This window comes from Rhinopithecus bieti, unplaced genomic scaffold (genome assembly GCF_001698545.2).
Source record: "Rhinopithecus bieti isolate Rb0 unplaced genomic scaffold, ASM169854v2 scaffold_77662, whole genome shotgun sequence".
Taxonomy (NCBI): Eukaryota; Metazoa; Chordata; class Mammalia; order Primates; family Cercopithecidae; genus Rhinopithecus; species Rhinopithecus bieti.
The window spans coordinates 573,799-591,338 of NW_016829485.1; the positions used below are offsets into that span (position 1 = coordinate 573,799).

General features: G+C 44.9%; 1 protein-coding gene across 2 annotated transcripts in view; it reads left to right on the forward strand.

The window, feature by feature from the left end:
• The first annotated feature begins 7,824 nt into the window (after nt 1-7,824).
• Nucleotides 7,825-17,540, forward strand: part of CYTH3 (cytohesin 3) — a 28,932-nt gene continuing 19,216 nt past the window's right edge. Inside the window, exons 1-3 of one of the 2 annotated variants that reach the window (XM_017864772.1) lie at nt 7,825-7,907; nt 10,562-10,626; nt 11,166-11,232. In XM_017864772.1, coding sequence (XP_017720261.1) covers nt 10,589-10,626; nt 11,166-11,232 — 105 coding nt within the window. In that variant the 5' untranslated portion in view covers nt 7,825-7,907; nt 10,562-10,588. The remainder of the gene's footprint in view (nt 7,908-10,561; nt 10,627-11,165; nt 11,233-17,540) is intronic. The other variant, XM_017864773.1, reaches the window with a different exon arrangement.

Sequence of the window (17,540 nt, forward strand, 5' to 3'; positions counted from 1 at the left end):
TTTTGTTTTTTTTAGAGCAGTGTCTCACTCTGTCACTCAGGTTGGAGTGCAGTAGCACAATCATAGCTTGCTGCATCTTCAAACTCAAGGGCTCAAGCGATCCCCCCACTTCAGCCTCTTGAGTACCTGGGACTGTGGGCAGGTGCAGCATGTCTGGCTAATTTCTTTTTTATTTTTTGTAGAGACAGACTTTCTTTGTGTTGTCCAGACTAGTCTCAAACTCCTGACCTCAAGCAGTGTTCTGGCTTTGCCTTCCCAAAATGCTGGGATTACAGGCGTGAGCCATTGCACCTGGCCAAATACCTGAAACTTAATTTTTTATTTTAATTCAAACTCTTCAAATGGATTATTTTATTTTAATTCAAACTCTTAAAATGGATAATGAATCAGATAGATTTAATAATTGTTATAATTTTGCTCAATTCTTTTTTTCCCCCTTTGAAGCAGAGTTTTGCTCTTGTTGCCTAGGCTGGAGGACAATGGCATGATCTTGGCTCACTGCAGCCTCCCCCTCTTTCTCCTGCCTCAGCCTCCCAAGTAGCTGGGATTTCAGGTCCCCACCATTACACCTGGCTAATTTTTGTACTTTTAGTAGAGACAGGATTTCACCATGTTGGCCAGGCTGGTCTGGAACTCCTGACCTCAGGTGATCCGCCCGCCTCAGCCTTCCAAAGTGCTGGGATTACAGCTGTGAGCCACCACGCCCAGCCTCAGTTCTTTTTTTGCTGAAGTGTTTCAAAGTATAGACATAATAGCATTATATCCCTATATACTATGGCATGAATCTCTGGAAAATAAGGACATTTCTCTACACAGCCACTATATCTTTGTCCCACTGTACAAAATTTTCTTTTAGACATGGAAATTCTGATTGCAATACTGGTAAAGTAAATGGCTAGTGCTTATTTAACTCCTTAGGGCCTTAAGGGGGTAGGAAAAGATAGGTATTACTGAAAGATAAAAATCAAGGAAATCCTTTGATTCCGATTAAAAGGTATTTTAGGATCTTCAGAATTAAATCATTCTGGTGTTTAGATTCACTTTGTATGTCTTCACTCTGTGTTAACAACCAACCCTGCTCATCCTCAGGGTAGGAGGAGAGAAACTGTAGATAGACTGAAACTGTAGATAGACTTTCTTAAAAAGGAAATAGAAATGTGTGCTGATTGAATTAAACCTCTACCCTTACAGGCTCTTATTTTCCTGTATCTGCACAGGAGAGCTCAGCGGAAGAAAACTCTTTTCATAAGCCTTGTTGACAGACTTGATTTGAATCTTCAGGTACATTTACTTTTTAGTAACAGGATAGTGTCAGTCAGCTGGTTACTTTTAGATATACTTTTTGCCATATTGAAATAAGATGCGGTCGGTTGTGGTGGCTCACACCTGTAATCCCAGCACTTTTGGAGGCCGAGGCAGCTGGATCACCTGAGGTGAGGAGTTCCAGACCAGCCTGGCCAACATGGTGAAATCTCTACTAAAAATACAGAAAATTAGCTGGGCGTGGTGGCGCGTGCCTGTAATCCCAGCTACTTGTGAGGCTGAGGCAGGAGAATCACTTGAACGTGGGAGTTAGAGGTTGCAGTGAGCTGAGATCGCGTCGTTGCACTCCAGCCTGGGCAACAAAAGTGAAACTCCGTCTCAAAAAAAAAAAAAAAAAAAGAAGATGCTCCCTTAGATGCATAAGAATAATAGCTTTGAAGATTCAAGAACTGCCTGCTTGCTTCTTTGTTTTCTTTGGTCTCTGGGCATCCGATGTTGGTTTTTCTGCCTGGTGAAATTCTTGATTGGCCTTCATTCTCTCTTACTTCTCACATTATCTCTTGATCTGGATTTCTTTGTGTTTCTTCTCCTTCAACGCTAAGTGTGGTGCACATTCATTCATTCTACTTGTGCTCTTCAGCCGATCACAGTAATCTCAGGTGGAGTCAGGCTGAGCCAAGGCGAATTGAGTGTAGACTTTATGGCCTTCTCAGAAGGAAGCCTTCTCACTCTTGAAAGAGACACAGGACTAAGGAAGCAAGTAGCTTCAGTTGCTGGGGAAGCCTAGAGCCAGAAAGAGACCGACTTTAGCATGAAACTGACACATTGGAAGGGAGGATGAACAGACTGGGTTACTGATGACATCGTTGAGTTACCAGACCACCCAACAGCATGTTGCATGACTTTGGATCTCCTTGAGCTTATCCCATGTGGAGTTTGATGAGCACCTTGGAGGTGTATGTTCATGTCATTCATCAAATTTGGGACATTTCAGCCATTATTTCTCCAAATATTTTTTCTCTTTCTCCTGGGAAAGAATCATTAGACTTTCCCTGGCTTTGGTTTCTTCATTTATAAAATGGCTGCTCTCAGTTATTTGGGAGTTTAATGGAGATGACCTGTTAAAGCATGCAGCCCAGTATAGTTGATCAGTAAATTGTAGTTCCTTCCTCATTCATTGCTTGACATAGAGGATTGCTTAAGAAAACCGCAGTATGAATACAAAAAATTAGCCAGGAGTGATGGTGGGCACCTGTAATCCCAGCTACTTGGGAGGCTGAGGGAGGAGAATTGCTTGAACCTGGTTGCACTGAGCCGCGATCATACCATTATACTCCAGCCTGGGCAAGAGAGTGAGACTCTGTCTCAAAAAAAAAAAAAAAAAAAAAAAAAAAAAATGCTGGGCGTGGTGGCTCATGCTGGTAATCCCAGCACTTTGGGAGGCTGAGGCAGGCAGATCATCTGAGGTCAGGAGTTCGAGACCAGCCTGGCCAACATGGTGAAACCCCATCTCTACTAAAAATACAAAAAAAAATTAGCTGGGTGTGGTGGCACACACCTGTAATCTCAGTTACTCAGGGAGGCTGAGGCAAGAGAATTGCTTGACCCCGGGAGGCAGAGGTTGCAGTGAGCTGAGATCGCACTACTGCACTCCAGCCTGGGTGACAGAGCGAGACTCCATCTCAAATAAATAAATACATAAATAAATAAATAAATAAATAAAAGCCACAGGGTGGCTCACTCCTGTAATCTCGGCACTTTGGGAGGCTGAGGTGGTTGGATCACAAGGTGAAGAGATTGAGACCAGCGTGGCCAACATGGTGAAACCCCATCTCTACTAAAAATACAAAAATTAGCTGGGCATGGTGGTGGGCGTAGTCCCAGCTACTTGGGAGGCTGAGGCAGGAGAATCACTTGAACCCGGGAGGTGGAGTTTGCAGTGAGCCAATCGCACCACTGCACTCTAGCCTGGCGACAGAGTGAGACGCCATCTCAGAAAAAAGAAAAAAAACCACAGTGTGGAATTTATCGACGCTTAAATCTAATACAGAAAGCAAGAAATTACAAATTTTATGTTAATTGTATTATCTGTATCTTTGTAAAGCACATTTTATTTTTTTCTGTTTGAGACAAAAGTTTATTAAGAAAGATCTGAAGAAAATGTATCTTTTTGCAAATTTTTTTCCCTTTGCCATGTTTATCATGAGCTGAACATTGTGGTCTTAATTATGTTGTAATGAAAACATTTAACTGATGCGGGATCAGACACAGTACAGTACCCTTGAAAACATTAATAAATTTGTTCTCTTTTTTTAGGCATAACCATTGCCATCCAAAAGTTACTTTCTCTGATGAACAGCTTTTTGGTTTCAGATGACCATTGGCTTATTTAGGAAGAGAATATGGCCTACTTTTTCTCTTTTCGTTTGTCAGTTTCTTTTTTTTTTCTTTTTTATTTTTTTTGAGACGAAGTTTTGCTCTTGTTGCTCAGGCTGGAGTACAGTGGCGCGATCTCAGCTCACTGCATCTTCCACCTCGTGGGTTCAAGTGATTCTCCTGCCTCAGCCTCCCGAGTAGCTGGGACTACAGGCGCCCACCATGACACCTAGCTAATTTTTGTATTTTTAGTAGAGACGGGGTTTCACCATGTTGGCCAGGATGCTCTCAATCTCTTGACCTCATGATCTGCGTGCCTCGGCCTCCCAAAGTGCTGGCATTACAGGCGTGAGCCACCATGCCTGGCCTGTTTTCTTTTTAAATCTACACAATGGGCTTCTTTGACGTTCTTGTTACATATCTTCTGTTGCAGTGCACAGGAACTTTTCTGATATACCTAGGAGTAAAATGGCTGGGTCATAGCATATGTACTTCTTTGATATTAATAGACAAATTATTTTCCAAAGTGGCTGTTAATGGCAGTAGATCTCTCTCTCTCTCTCTCTCTCTCTCTCTCTCTCTCCCCTCTCTTTCTTTCTTCTGTCTCTCAGGATGAGAGGTCACAGTCTGGTGAGATTGAAATGCATGTGTTGTTTTCAAGGTTTTTTTTGTTTTTTGTTTTCGTTTTGTTTTAAAGAGATGAGAGTCTCGTTCTGTCACCCAGGCTGAGATCCAGTGGCGTGATCATGGTCACTGCAGCCTGGAACCCCTGAGCTCAAACAATCCTCTCACTTCAGCCTCCCAAGTTCCTGGGACTGCGGGTGTGTGCCATCACATCTGACTTTTTTCCCAAGGTTTTGTATTTTATCAGTTGTACACGTATTAAAGAGTCAGCTGTAAAGTTTGTAATGGGGGTGAGCATTGCCTTGCCTTGTCACTTTTTTGTCCCCAAGGTGTAACCACTTTTATCCCTTTTTGCTTTTTTGGGTCTATTTTGGTATCTGTTTTGCGTGTCAGAGGCTTACCTCCAGTTCGAGAAGGAAGAAGTGAAAAGTGTATTAGAAGCTCTGAGTGCAGCAGGAGGCCGTGCTGACTGTTTCTCTCTAGGGTGATGTGGGTGTGCTGCTTGTTGGTGTCTGCCCCTCACGTCAGTATCTTTAGAGCTAAGCCTGTGGGATGCTTCAGAGAAGACGCTTGTCCCAGCCTCTGTCCAGGGCAGTGGAAGAGGAGTAAATGGCCCGTGGCCTGCAGTCTGCGAGCCCAGTGGGGAAGAGGGCGTGGTGATAAGTATGTCTGCATTTGCCTCTCACCCCTGTTTTTGGTAGGGTACCCTTGCCCTCAAACATGTTTGAAGTGCCCTAGTCTCTCTGTTTTGCTCTCTGAAGATAAATAAGCAGTGTACTGTGGTGTGGGAGAGAAGAGGCAGGCATCCAATGGTATTTCAAAGAGTCTGTCAACCAGTTCTCCTTATTTTAGTTGACCCTCCTTCACAGCCCCCCTCCAGAGTTATCCGGTGCAGCCAGAGCCTAAGCCTTTTGGGGATTCTCACACGTAAATTAGGTTGCTTGGTCTATGCCACTGTGGGCTTAAGAGTTTCCTTTTCCATGTGGGTTAAATCAGCTATGGCTAGTCCATTTTGGCTTCAGGCTAATAAAAATGTGATGGTGGTTCTTTGTTTCCATTCTCTTTGTTGTAATGGATTTTGAATTTTTAAAATCGCTAATTATGATTACACAGTTTTAGTGGAGGTCTCTTGTTGGGATTTTAATTTGTATTTCTTTGACTGTTAAGAGAGTTGACGTCCTTTCATGTGCCCATTCATATTAATTTTTTGGTCTTGTGCCTATGCAAGTCATTTGCCCATTTTCCTTTTTTCTTTTTTTTCTTTTGAGACGGAGTCTTGCTCTGTCGCCCGGGCTGGAGTGCAGTGGTGCAATCTCGGCTCATTGCAACCTTTGTCTCCCTGTTTCAAGTGATTCTCCTGCCTCAGCCTCAGCCTCCCAAGTAACTGGGATTACAGGCGCCCACCACCACACCCAGCTAATTTTTTGTATTTTTAGTAGAGATGGGATTTCACTCTGTTGGCCAGGCTGGTCTAGAACTCCTGACCTCAGGTGATCCACCTGCCTCAGCCTCCCAAAGTGCTGGGCTTACAGGAATGAGCCACTGCGCCTGGCCCCATTTGCCCATTTTCTAAGCACTGAGTTGTTTTGTCTTTTAAAAATTGAGTTGTAGCTGGGCACAGTGGCGCACACCTGTAATCTCTGTGCTTTAGGAGGCCAAGGTAGGAGTTTTGCTTTAGGCCAGGTGTTCAAGGCCAGCCTGGACAACACAGCAAGACCCTGTCTCTAAATTAAAAAAAAAAAAAAATTAGCCAGACATGGTGACACATGTCTGTAATCCTGGCTACTTGGGAGGCTGAGGTGGGAGGATTGCTTGAGCCCAGGAGTTCAAGGCTGCAGTGAGCCATGATCACGCAGCATTTCACTCCAGTCTGGGCAACAGAGTGAGATCCTGTCTCTACAAAAAACAATAATATAATTTGTAGGGGTTATATATTTTGAATCCCAGTTCTTTGGCAGTTTCTAGCTCAGCCTCTTCTTTACTTTGTGGTATGGAACTTTTGGTGAATGAAGTTTCTTCATTTTTATTTATTAATTTTTTTTTTGAGACACAGATTCTAGCTCCGTTGCCCAGACTGGGGTGTAGTGGCACAATCATGATCATAGCTCACTGCAGCCTCAAATTCCTGGGCTGAAGTGATCCTCCTACCTCAGGCTCCCAAGTAACTGGGCTTACAGGCATGCATCACCATGTCTGGCTATTTTTCATTTTTTTAGTTGAGATGGGGGTCTCACTGTATTGCCCAGGCTGGTCTCAAACTCCTCAAGTGATCCTCCCACCTTGGCCTCCCAAAGTGCTTGGATACAGGCATGAGCCACCTTGCTTGGCCTATTTCTTAATTTTGATATAATTAAATGTATTAATATTTTGTGATTTATAATTTGTCTATCTTGTTTAAGAAGTCCTTCCCTGGCTGGGTGCAGTGAACCCAGGAGACAGAGGATGCAGTGAGCCAAGATTGTGCCACTGCACTCCAGCCTGGGTGACAGAGCCAGATTCCGTCTCAGAAAAAAAAGTCTTTTGCTACCCTGAAATTATAAAAACATTCTCCTATATTGACTTCTAAAAATTGTACAGTGTTCCCCTTCACATTTAAGTCTTTAATTCACTTGTAATTGATTGAAAATATGTATGATTGATAACATACAATCTGCTTTTATTTCTTCCATATAAATAACTGTCTTCACACATATTTATTGAAGAGTCCAGTCTGTCTTTGAGCCGAGTGTCAGCTCTCCCGTGAATCATGTTTTCATTGGCCTGTGGTCTTTTCCTGGGCACTGTCTACATTTATTTATTTATTTTAATTTTTGTAGAGAAAGGATCTCACCATCTTGCTCAGGCTGGTCTTGAACTCCTGAGCTCAAGCGATCCTCCTGCCTCAGTCTCCCAAAGTGCTGGGCTTAGAGATGTGAGCCACTGTGCCTGGCCTTAGCCTTCTTTTATCGTCATCATTTTATTTTGAGACTCATCCATATTGACAGACTTAGCTCATTCTCTTTTTAATTAATTAATTAATTTTTTTCCGAGACAGAATCTCCCTCTGCCGCCCAGGCTGGAGTGCAGTGATGTGATCCGCCTCCGGGTTCAGGCAATTCTCCTGCCTCAGCCTCCTGAGTAGCTGGGATTACAGGCACCCGCCATCACACCCAGCTGATTTTTGTATTTCTAGTAGAGATGGGGTTTCACCATGTTGGCCAGGCTGGTCTCAAACTCCTGACCTCAAGTGATCCACCCACCTCAACCTCCTAAAGTGCTGGGATTACAGGCATGAGCCACCGTGCCTGGCCTGAAAAAATATTTTTGTTGGATGGGATTCTGTTTTATGAATGTACCACAATTTATTCGAGTTCTTATTGATGAATATTTAGGCTGTTTTCTGGTTATAAAGAGCGCTCCTATGAGTGTCTTAGATACAGTCTCAATGGGAGCGTTTCTTTAGGATAAATACCTGCATATGGAATTGCCGAGTGGCAGCATTTACCCACCTCACCCTTGCTAGATGTTGCCAGTTTGTTCTCCAAAGTAGTTGTTTAATTGATAATTTTTTTCTTCTTTCAGTGCCTGAAGACCTCTCATTAGAGGAGAGAGAAGAGCTTCTAGACATTCGTCGAAGAAAAAAGGAACTTATTGATGACATTGAGGTAAAAAAAAAACAACAAAAAAACCCCAAAATCCAAAACTCTCTTTTTTGCTTTTGAGTAAAACAGTAAAAGAGTACCCTCACAAAAATGTAAAAGAAAAAAAAAAAAAGGTGTTCAGTGTGTGCATATAAGAACTACACAAAGAGACAGATTGAAAAAGTTATCAAGTTGAGAAAGCAAAGACTTCATACAGGCAGTGAGACCCTGGGTAGAAATCAAGACATCGTGGAACTGAGGTCAGCAGTAGCCAGCTTGCAAACCCAAAGCCACAGCCAGCCATCTAAAGCAGCAGCAAGCCATCAGCGCATTGCTCTATCGGACTGTGCACTGAGACCCTCTTTCGTTAACCAATGTGTTTATTTTTTGCTTTTTGTTTTTTTGAGACAGAGTCTTGCTCTGTTGCCCAGGCTGGAGTGCAGTGGCATAGTCTGGGCTCACTGCAAGCTCCGCCTCCTGGGTTCACGCCATTCTCCTGCCTCAGTCTCCCGAGTAGCTGAGATTACAGGCGTCCACCTATAATTTTTTATATTTTTATATATTTAGTAGAGACAGGGTTTCACTCTGTTAGCCAGGATGGTCTTGATCTCCTGACCTTGTGATCTGCCTGCCTCAGCCTCCCAAAGTGCTGGGATTACAGGCCTGAGCCACCATGCCCAGCCACCGATATGTTAATATTCTAGCACCTAGAACATTGCCTGTTCCATTTTTGGCTCTCAGATACCCTTTGAATGAATGTATAGGCATGTTTTGGGTTCCAGCTGCGTACCAAGTGCCTACTAGGTGTTAGGAGTAGAATGACACATTAGGCTGGGCACAGTTGGTCACACCTATAATCCAGCACTTTGGAAGGCCAAGGCCTGAGGATCTGTTGAGCCCAGAAGTTCAAGACCAGCCTGGCCAACATGGTCAAACCCCAGATCTACAAAAAATACAAAACTTAGCTGGGCATGGTGGCATGTACCTGTAGTCCCAGCTACTCGGGAGGCTGAGGTGGGAGGGTCACCTGAGCCCAAGAAGTTGAGGCTACAGTGAACTGTGATTGTGCCACTATACTGCGGACTCGGTGACAGAGCAAGACCCTGTCTCAAAACAAAACAAAACAAAAAACATTAAACCAAGACAAATAAAAACACAGGCATACAAACATGGGCTCTTCCACACTTGTGTACTTTACTCAGAGGACAGGGTAGAGGCAGGTCCCACAGGAGAAGCACATGAATAAAGCTGCAGTCTCAGCGTGGGAGAGCCTGTGAGTGTTACAGAAGTGATTCAGAGGGCCGGCCCTGGCTCCTTCCGTTTGGGGCTTCCTCGGGAGCATCAAGCAGACATGGAGGTCTTCTTTGAAAAGCTTCCTAGTCATTGTCATTGCCAAAGTAAATGTGGCTTCACAGGCCACGGCAGGGACAGGCCTTGTCCCAGACAATAGCTCCTTTCTAGGAGCTTGCGTTTTAATTCTGTGTCTTGGCGTACAGAATAATAGGGTCCCAAATAAAAATGTCTTTGTATTTGAAAGGTAATTCATGGAAATTTTTCTTCTAAGGTTACCCTTCATTCTTGGGAAAATGAGATAACCCAGAATTGGTCTCTGGTTGAAGAATAAGGATGTATATTATTTGGACGTTAGTAATCATCCTGCTGATAAATGTGGAATTGTAATCTAGCTTTAACTACTTCATTTTATCAGTGAGCACACTGAGGCCCAGGGAAGTTGGAGGCTTCCAGAGGTCTGTCCCCTTGGATGCCTCTGGCTTCTCTGAGCGCCCTGAGTCAGTTCTGTTCACCCCCTGGGCTCTGTCCATGGTGCTTCATCTCATTCAAGGTGATAGAAGTGATCCTGAGACCACCGACCTAAACACACCTGAGCTTCAGCCTGAGACCACTGATCTAAACACACTCGAGCCTCAGCTTCTCCCCAGGAACAAAGGCAGTCTTGAAGGAGGAGGCAGGTGACTGTGTGCGTGGCAGGGCTGAATAGTGCAGTTAAGCAAACTAAGGACTCACGGCTTTCCTTTTGTTGGTTTTATCTTTTTTTTTTTTTTTTTTTAAAGAGACAAAGTCTTGCTCTGTCACCCAGACTGGAGTACAATGGTATGATCATGGCTCACTGTAGCTTCATACTCCTGGGTTCATGCAATCCTCCCTCCTCAGCCTCTCTAGTAGCTAGGACTAGAGGTGTGTACCACCACACTCAGCTACTTTTTCTGTTCTTCTTTTTTGTAGCAATGGGGCCTTGCTACATTGCCCAGGCTGTTCTCAAACTCCTGGTCTCGAGTGATCCCTCTGCTTCAGCTTCCCTAAATGCTGGGATTACAGGCCTGAGCCACCACTCCTGGTTTGGTTTTATCTTTTCACAGCTGTAATATTGCCCCGCAATGTCCCTGCCTGATTTTATATACAGATACCCTAGGATCTGCATAGTGACCCCTCTGAATCTGGTATCTGATGAAAAGTGAGCAAATAATTTTGTTTTCTCCTAAGTTGTGGTGGCTTTGACTGTGAAACTCTAGCTGTACTGATAATAGTATTGGTTTTTCCATCCCTGCGATGCTCAGATGAGACCTCAGGGAAGCTTGTCACAAGAGGACTAACATTTCCGTCTCAGGGGAGGAAGGTTAAGACCCACTCCTCACCTCAAAATTCTTCTTTTTTGACAGAGGCTGAAATATGAAATTGCAGAAGTGATGACAGAGATCGACAATCTAACTTCCGTAGAGGAGAGGTAACAATTTGTGGCCACACCTTCAAGCTGTTGACTCGTTTCTTTCTACCTCCATCTTCTAGTCAAACTTGCAGAAAGTGGGGTGAGAGTGGTTGGGATGGGGGGAGCCTGTAGAGTTGTTAATTCCTCTCCTCTCCCCCGACTCCTCGTGGAGGGGTCCTGGGGTATTTCCCTGGATGTTACTTCTCATCGCCTCCTCTGTAAGTCATCACCTACCTTTATAGGTTCAGGCATAAGCACAGGCACTTCAGGGTTGACCCGCACAGAAATTACCTGCCTGCATCATAAGGAGCTGTGCTTTATTAAAATCACTGGTTTGCATCATTAGCTTTTTCTGAAGTGTCTCAAGTTATCAAATGTGAAGAGCAATGGCGGCCACACCACCCCTCCGCCACTGTGGAGGCTGGAGGCCCCTCCGTGTGGGCCTGTGCCTCCCTTCCTTGAGTCCGTTGTTGCGGGGGAAAGTGCACTGAAGGGCCGTGACTCGGCTGCACCGTGAAAACAGCGTGAGTGATTTTCAAATTATTCCACACCAACAGCAAAACAACTCAGAGGAACAAACAGATAGCCATGGGAAGAAAGAAATTCAACATGGATCCCAAAAAGGTAAGAGAATGCTCTCCCTTTTCTGGCCTGCAGGAGATGGACTCATCCATTGATTTGAACTGCCGTGTCCCTTTTGGACAGAGGTCAGAGGCGGTCCGTCCTATCACCTCATAAAAGACGGGGAGTTGAAGGCACATTTCAATCAAAAAGGGGCTGTTGACGAGTGGGGTGAAGCAGAAGTGCCTTGTAGGGCCGGTACCCTGGGCAGAAACGCCTTTCTTGCCGAGTGAGCTTCTGGGTGAGGAAGCAGCCTCACAGGCCCGGCTCGGACAACTCGGGGCAGGCCGGGCTTGACTCCAGGCAGTGCCCTTGCTGTCGAGGCTCATATTCCCGTCTTCCCACTTGAGCCGGGCCCTACAGCCAGGGAACCATGTGATTAGGAAGGAGCAGCGGTGGGAGTGGAACCTGGGTGTCCAGAGGTTGTGGACTTTATAATCTGGGTGGGTTAAGTGGTTCACGTAAGAGGACGTTATTTCTCCATTCACCTTACAAAGCAGGTATCTGTGAAAAAAACAAGGGATCCTCCACATTTAAACCAGCATCTTCCTCTTTCCTCAAGTTGGATTTTCTAGGGAAACACCAGAAAACAGTGAAACCTGAAACATGTAGCTGCTTGTTTCTGAGACTGAGCTAAAGGATTTGGCAGAATCTGTAAAGATTTTTGGTGGACGTTTTGGTTTTGAGAAAGAAGGGTAGACCTGAGTCTTCAGGGTTTGGGAGAGGAACGGCATGTCCGAGTTTCACCACATTGGTCAGGCTGGTCTCGAACTCCTGACCTCAGGTGATCCGCCCATCTCGGCCTCCAAAAGTGCTGGGATTATAGGCATGAGCCACTGCGCCCGGCCATGTCTGGATTTTCTTAAGGCCGCGCACATCTGCAGCCAGAGGAGGGTTTTGTTTAGCGCATACACTCTGGCCACTGTGAAAACTGCCCTGTTGCTTTCTCATTCTTTGCTTGTGGGGCATCAGTCATCTCCATGATGGAATGAAAATTGTCAATTTTGTGAATTTGGAAATGATTTGATATTTTGGGTAACAGCTTTTCTTTAAGGAGTTGGGACTGTGGAGTTAGATTTATCAGCAGATTTAATAAGCATTGGAAGCATCTCAGGATTCTTTACGAAAGTGGATGTTCTCAAAACTGGACCTCATGTTTTAAGGGGACCCAGGTGGTGCAGCACAGGGCAGCACTCCAGTAAGTTCATGGGCAAATGCTCATCTCATGAAAGACATACAGATAGATACTTACTTTGTAAAGGGATGCTACTGAGGCCTGGCGTGCTGGCTCACGCATATAATCCCGGCACTTTAGGAGGCCCAGCTGGGCGGATCATCTGCGGTCAGGAGTTTGAGACCAGTGTGGCCAACATGGTGAAACCCTTCTCTACTAAAAATACAAAATTAACCGGGCATGGTGGCAGGTGCCTGTAGTCCCAGCTACTCGGGAGGCTGAGGCGTGAGAATCACTTGAACCTGGGAGGCAAGTTGCAGTGAGCTGAGATTGTGTCACTGCACTGCAGCCTGGGCGACAAGAGTGAGAGACTCTCTCTCAAAATAAATAAAGTGATGCCACCACTGTGCATCAGGGTTCAGCTTCATGAGCGTAAACTTGTCTTCATGCCTGTGAAGCCCTCTCTGTTAGGCTCTTGCCTGTCTTCCGGTTTTATATATACCGTGTGTCAGATTTTTTTTTTTTTTTTTTTTTTAAGATGGAGTCTCACTCTGTTGCCCAGGCTGGAGTGCAGTGGTGCCATCTTGGCTCATAGCAAGCTCCGCCTCCTGGGTCCACGCCATTCTCCTACCTCAGCCTCCCAAGTAGCTGGGACTACAGGCGCCTGCCACCATGCCCGGCTAATTTTTTGTATTTTTAGTAGAGATGGGGTTTCACCATGTTAGCCAGGATGGTCTCCATCTCCTGACCTCATGATCCATCCTTCTCAGCCTCCCAAAGTGCTGGAATTACAGGTGTGAGCCACCGCGCCCGGCCATGTCAGATTTCTAGTAAGGGCCAACATTGAGAACTTACCGTTTGTCAAGAACCATGATGAGGAAGCACTTTAATTCATACACTTAAGTTCCTATAGTAACCTTATGAGGTAGGGAGGGTTCGTCTTAATTCCTCTTTCACAGTTGGGGAAAATGAGGCACAGAACAGCTAAGGAATTCACCACTGTCCTGAGGAGGGAACCTGACTCCAAGGCAGCCTGTCACTGCTGCCGTCTGCTGCACTGGGTGGAAGCCCCTGGGGCTGGTTTCTAGGTGGCCCTAAGTGGTCATCCCTGTGGCACTGGCTCACCACAGCCAGGGAAGTTGGCGTTTAACCCATTTATTATGCCTGAGGTTGCTGGTTTTTGAATTTTTGCAGTCAGACCTTGGCAATGACCTTGAGCAGTAGGATGTCAACAACCCCCACATGCTTTGTGTTCCAATAATGGAACACTAGGCATAACCTGCTTTGCCTGGGCTGTGGCAGATTGCTCACCAGCTTCATTTTTTGTTCTTCTTCACCTACAAGATTTTAAGAATCTTGATTACTGGTTGTACTTATCTATAATTATGCTACTTGATAAAAGCAGATGGCACGTTTAGTCTTCATGTAGCCTTTTGCTGGGAAAAATTATCAAAGTTCCTTGGTTTTGTAGACTTGAATATAGCACTTGTCTTAAGTCTACTTGAGCCTTCCTAACGCAATACCATAGAGGGGGTGCTTAAACAGTGGAAATGTATTTTCTTACAGTTCTAGAGGCTGGAAGTCCAAGATGAGGGTTCCAGCATGATTGGCATCTGGTGAGGGCTCTCTTCTTGGCCTGCTGGTAGCCAACTTCTTGCTGTATCCTCACATGCTGGGTAGTAAGGAGAACTTGCTGACTCTAGGGTGCTGTCCTTATAAGGGCACAAATACCATCAGACCAGGGCCCCCACCAGGACCTCATGTAACACTGATTACCTCCAAAAGACCCCATCTCCAGATACCATCACATTGGGGGTTTGGGCTTCAACATACAAATTGTCGGGGGGACACAGACATTTCGTTCACAGCTGCGATGGATGATGTCACATGCTTCAGACACAACTCAGAATTACATCTACCTCCCCACGCCCCTATTAAACCTGTAACGTTGTGAAACATGAAGAGTAATTGTCAGAGTAAATACATTCCTTCCAGCTAGGATGGCGTTTTCTACGTCTCAGAGTGATGACACTTTAAACAGGGAGCTTTGGTTTGTTCAGGTGCATTATTTGTAGAAGTAGCACTTGAGTTCATAAATGAGTAAGAGGGAAGGTTTGATTAGATCACAGAAGCTGAAAACATTCTGTAGCCTCTCTCTTTTATTCCTGATTTCCTAGAAATGCCTTAAATAAAATATATAAATCATATGACAAGCAGGGGTTTACTCAGTGGACTAGAAATTGAGGAATCCCTGGAAGAAGATAAATGGGATCAACTGAAGAAGGAAACAGTGCCCACAGAACATACAAGAAAGGACTGCCGGGAGCAGCAAGAGCAGCTTCAGAGTTCCCTGAGCGCAGAGGAGGTACATTCAGGGAACAGGACTGTGGGAGGGACATCGAGACTGGTCACCCTTTCCTGACCTTGTGCCTAGCAGTGATTGTGTCTCCAGGTGGGAAAAGCAAGAGGGAACACTTAATCCATGAAAACAAGCAGCGTCCTTGGTGGGTGGCAGCACCAAGAAGGAGAAATACCCACTCTCAGAGACCAGCCGTTGGCTGCCTGACCTGCTCCTCTGCCAGATCACTGGAGGCAGCTGCAGCAAAAACCAGTCACAGGTAGCATTCTGTTAGGCCAGCAGTGACCCTTCAATACAAAGACGAACACCCACCAAGCACCACCAAGCGTTTGAGGAAACCAGCACCATGAAAGAGACAATAAAACCCTACAAACAGAAGAACTAAGACTGGAGGAAACACTTAATAGAAACAGTAGAGGCAGGGAGGGCGGCTCATGTCTGTAATCCCGACATCTTGGAAGGCCTAGGCGTGAGGATCGCTTGAGCTCGGTAGTTCAAAACCAGCCTAAGATAGCGAGACCCTCATCTCTACAAACTTTTTTTTTTCTTTTTTTTTTAATCAGCCAGGCATGGTGGTATGCACCTGTAATCCCAGCTACTGGAGAGGCTAAGGTGGGAGGATCACTTGAGCGCGGGAGTTTGAGGCTACAGTGAACTGTGATTGCACCACTGCATTCTAGCCTGGGTGACAGTAAGACTTCGTCTTTTAAATCCTTTATCAAGCCAGGTATGGTGGCATGTGCCTGTAGTCCAACTACTGGGAGGCTAAGGCAGAAGGATCGCTTGAACCCAGGAGTTTGAGGCTTCAGTGAGCTGCGATTACACCACTGCACTCTAGCCTGGGCAACAGAACGAGACCCTGTCTCTTAAAAAAGAAGCAGGAGGCTGGGTGTGGTGGCTCACGCCTGTAATCCCAGCACTTTGGGAGGCCGAGGTGGGTGGATTGCCTGAGGTCAGAAGTTTGAGACCAGCTTGGCCAACATGGTGAAACCCCACCTCTACTAAAAATAGAAAAAAAATTAGCTGGGTATGGTGGCAGGCACCTGTAATCTCAGCTACTTGGGAGCCTAAGGGAGGAGAATCACTTGAACCTGGGAGGTGGAGGTTGCAATGAACCTAGATTGTGCTAATGCACTCCTCCCTGGGCGATAAGGGCAAAACTCTGTCTCAAAAATAAATAAAACAGAAGAAGCAGCCAAAAAAAAAAAAAGCAACTTTTATCGTAGAATATTTGTCTATATAATAAATATCATCAAAAGATACGATAGGATGTTTCTTATCCATGATACAAAATGGGGATTGTGAAAAAGAACCTTGGAAATGAAAACTAGGAGTGTCTGTCACGTCGTCACTTGAGCATATGGAGAAGACGTGGCTGAAGAGTGGACGTGTGCTAGAAGAGAGTTTAAGAATTTCTTTATTCAGTTTTGCAGAGAACTACAAGAAAACATGCGAGGTGGGTCCAGCAGCCCAAATTTCATCTAACAGAAGTCTCAGAAGGAGAGAATGGAAAATGGAGGAGAGGAAATATTTCAAAGAAATCTTGGAATATTTTAGAGCTAAGAAAAATCCTTAGATTCAAAGGCCCCACCAAATGCCAAGCAGGATGAAAATTGAAAAGACTTACACACTTAGCTGTGTCAAGTGAAATGTTGTAAAACTCGTGGATAGAGAAATTCATTTAATTTTCCAGGAAGGAAAGATCAGATTACCTAAGAAGAAATGAGGAGCACAGCAAGCTTATCAGGGACACTGGATCAAAGAGAGGAGGGAAGGCAGTGCCTTCCAAGGCCTGAGGAAACATGATTTAAAACCCCGAATTCTGTCTGTCCTGTCACAAGAGAAGGTGAGGAAAGACATGTTCAGACACACAAGGGCTTCTCTGATCTCTAGGAATTGTGTAATTGGAGTATGACACCTCAAAACAAGAAATGATTACACAGGATCAAAAAGGAAAGAAACAAGCAAAACTTTTTAAGTCAAAGTGAGAAATTTAGTCCAAATTTATGTCAGTATATAAGTAGCAAGGGGGAAAGGAAGGAGGGAAGTAACAGCTAAGGTTTTCTAGATGTTGATAGATAAAAATAAGTTTAAATACTTGTCAAAATTTTAAGAGTAATCACTAAAGAGAAATAGGATTTTAAAATTATTAACAAACATCAAAGAAAGTTTGATCAATTCAACACAAGGCTGGAAAGGCATGTGAAATAGAAAGCACCAAATAAGGGGTCAGGAGGAAGTGCTAACCAATCAGTGCTCACTGTAGATTTGATTGGGCTAAATTAATGACAAGACAGACACTTGGATATTAATTTAAATAAGTAAAATCCAGCTTCAGATTGAGACCTGCACCTAGAAGAGAAACAAAAAAAGATAAGAGTTAGGTGTAGTGGGTCACATGGTGCCACTGCCCCCATTTCTGCTGTTTGACTTTCTAAATGGTATTCTAAAATATTAAAAATTTCCAATAATGTGAGAACATTCACTTTCTTCTATGAGTATTTACCTAGTGTATTAGTGTTCTAGGGCTGCCATGACAAATGACCACAAACTGGGTGGTTTAAAACCAGAGAAATCTATTCTTGCTCAGTTCAGGCGGCCAGAAGTCCAAGATCCGGGGAGTGGGCAGGATTGCTGCTTAGACTCTGAGGGAGAATCCCTTCCCGCCTCGCTCCTGGCGGCTGCCGCCCTCCTGCTCTCCGCAGCTGGGGGTGCCTCACTGTGGTCTCGGCCTCCATTGTCTTGTGGCCTTCTCTGTACCTTCTCCTCTCTGTCTCA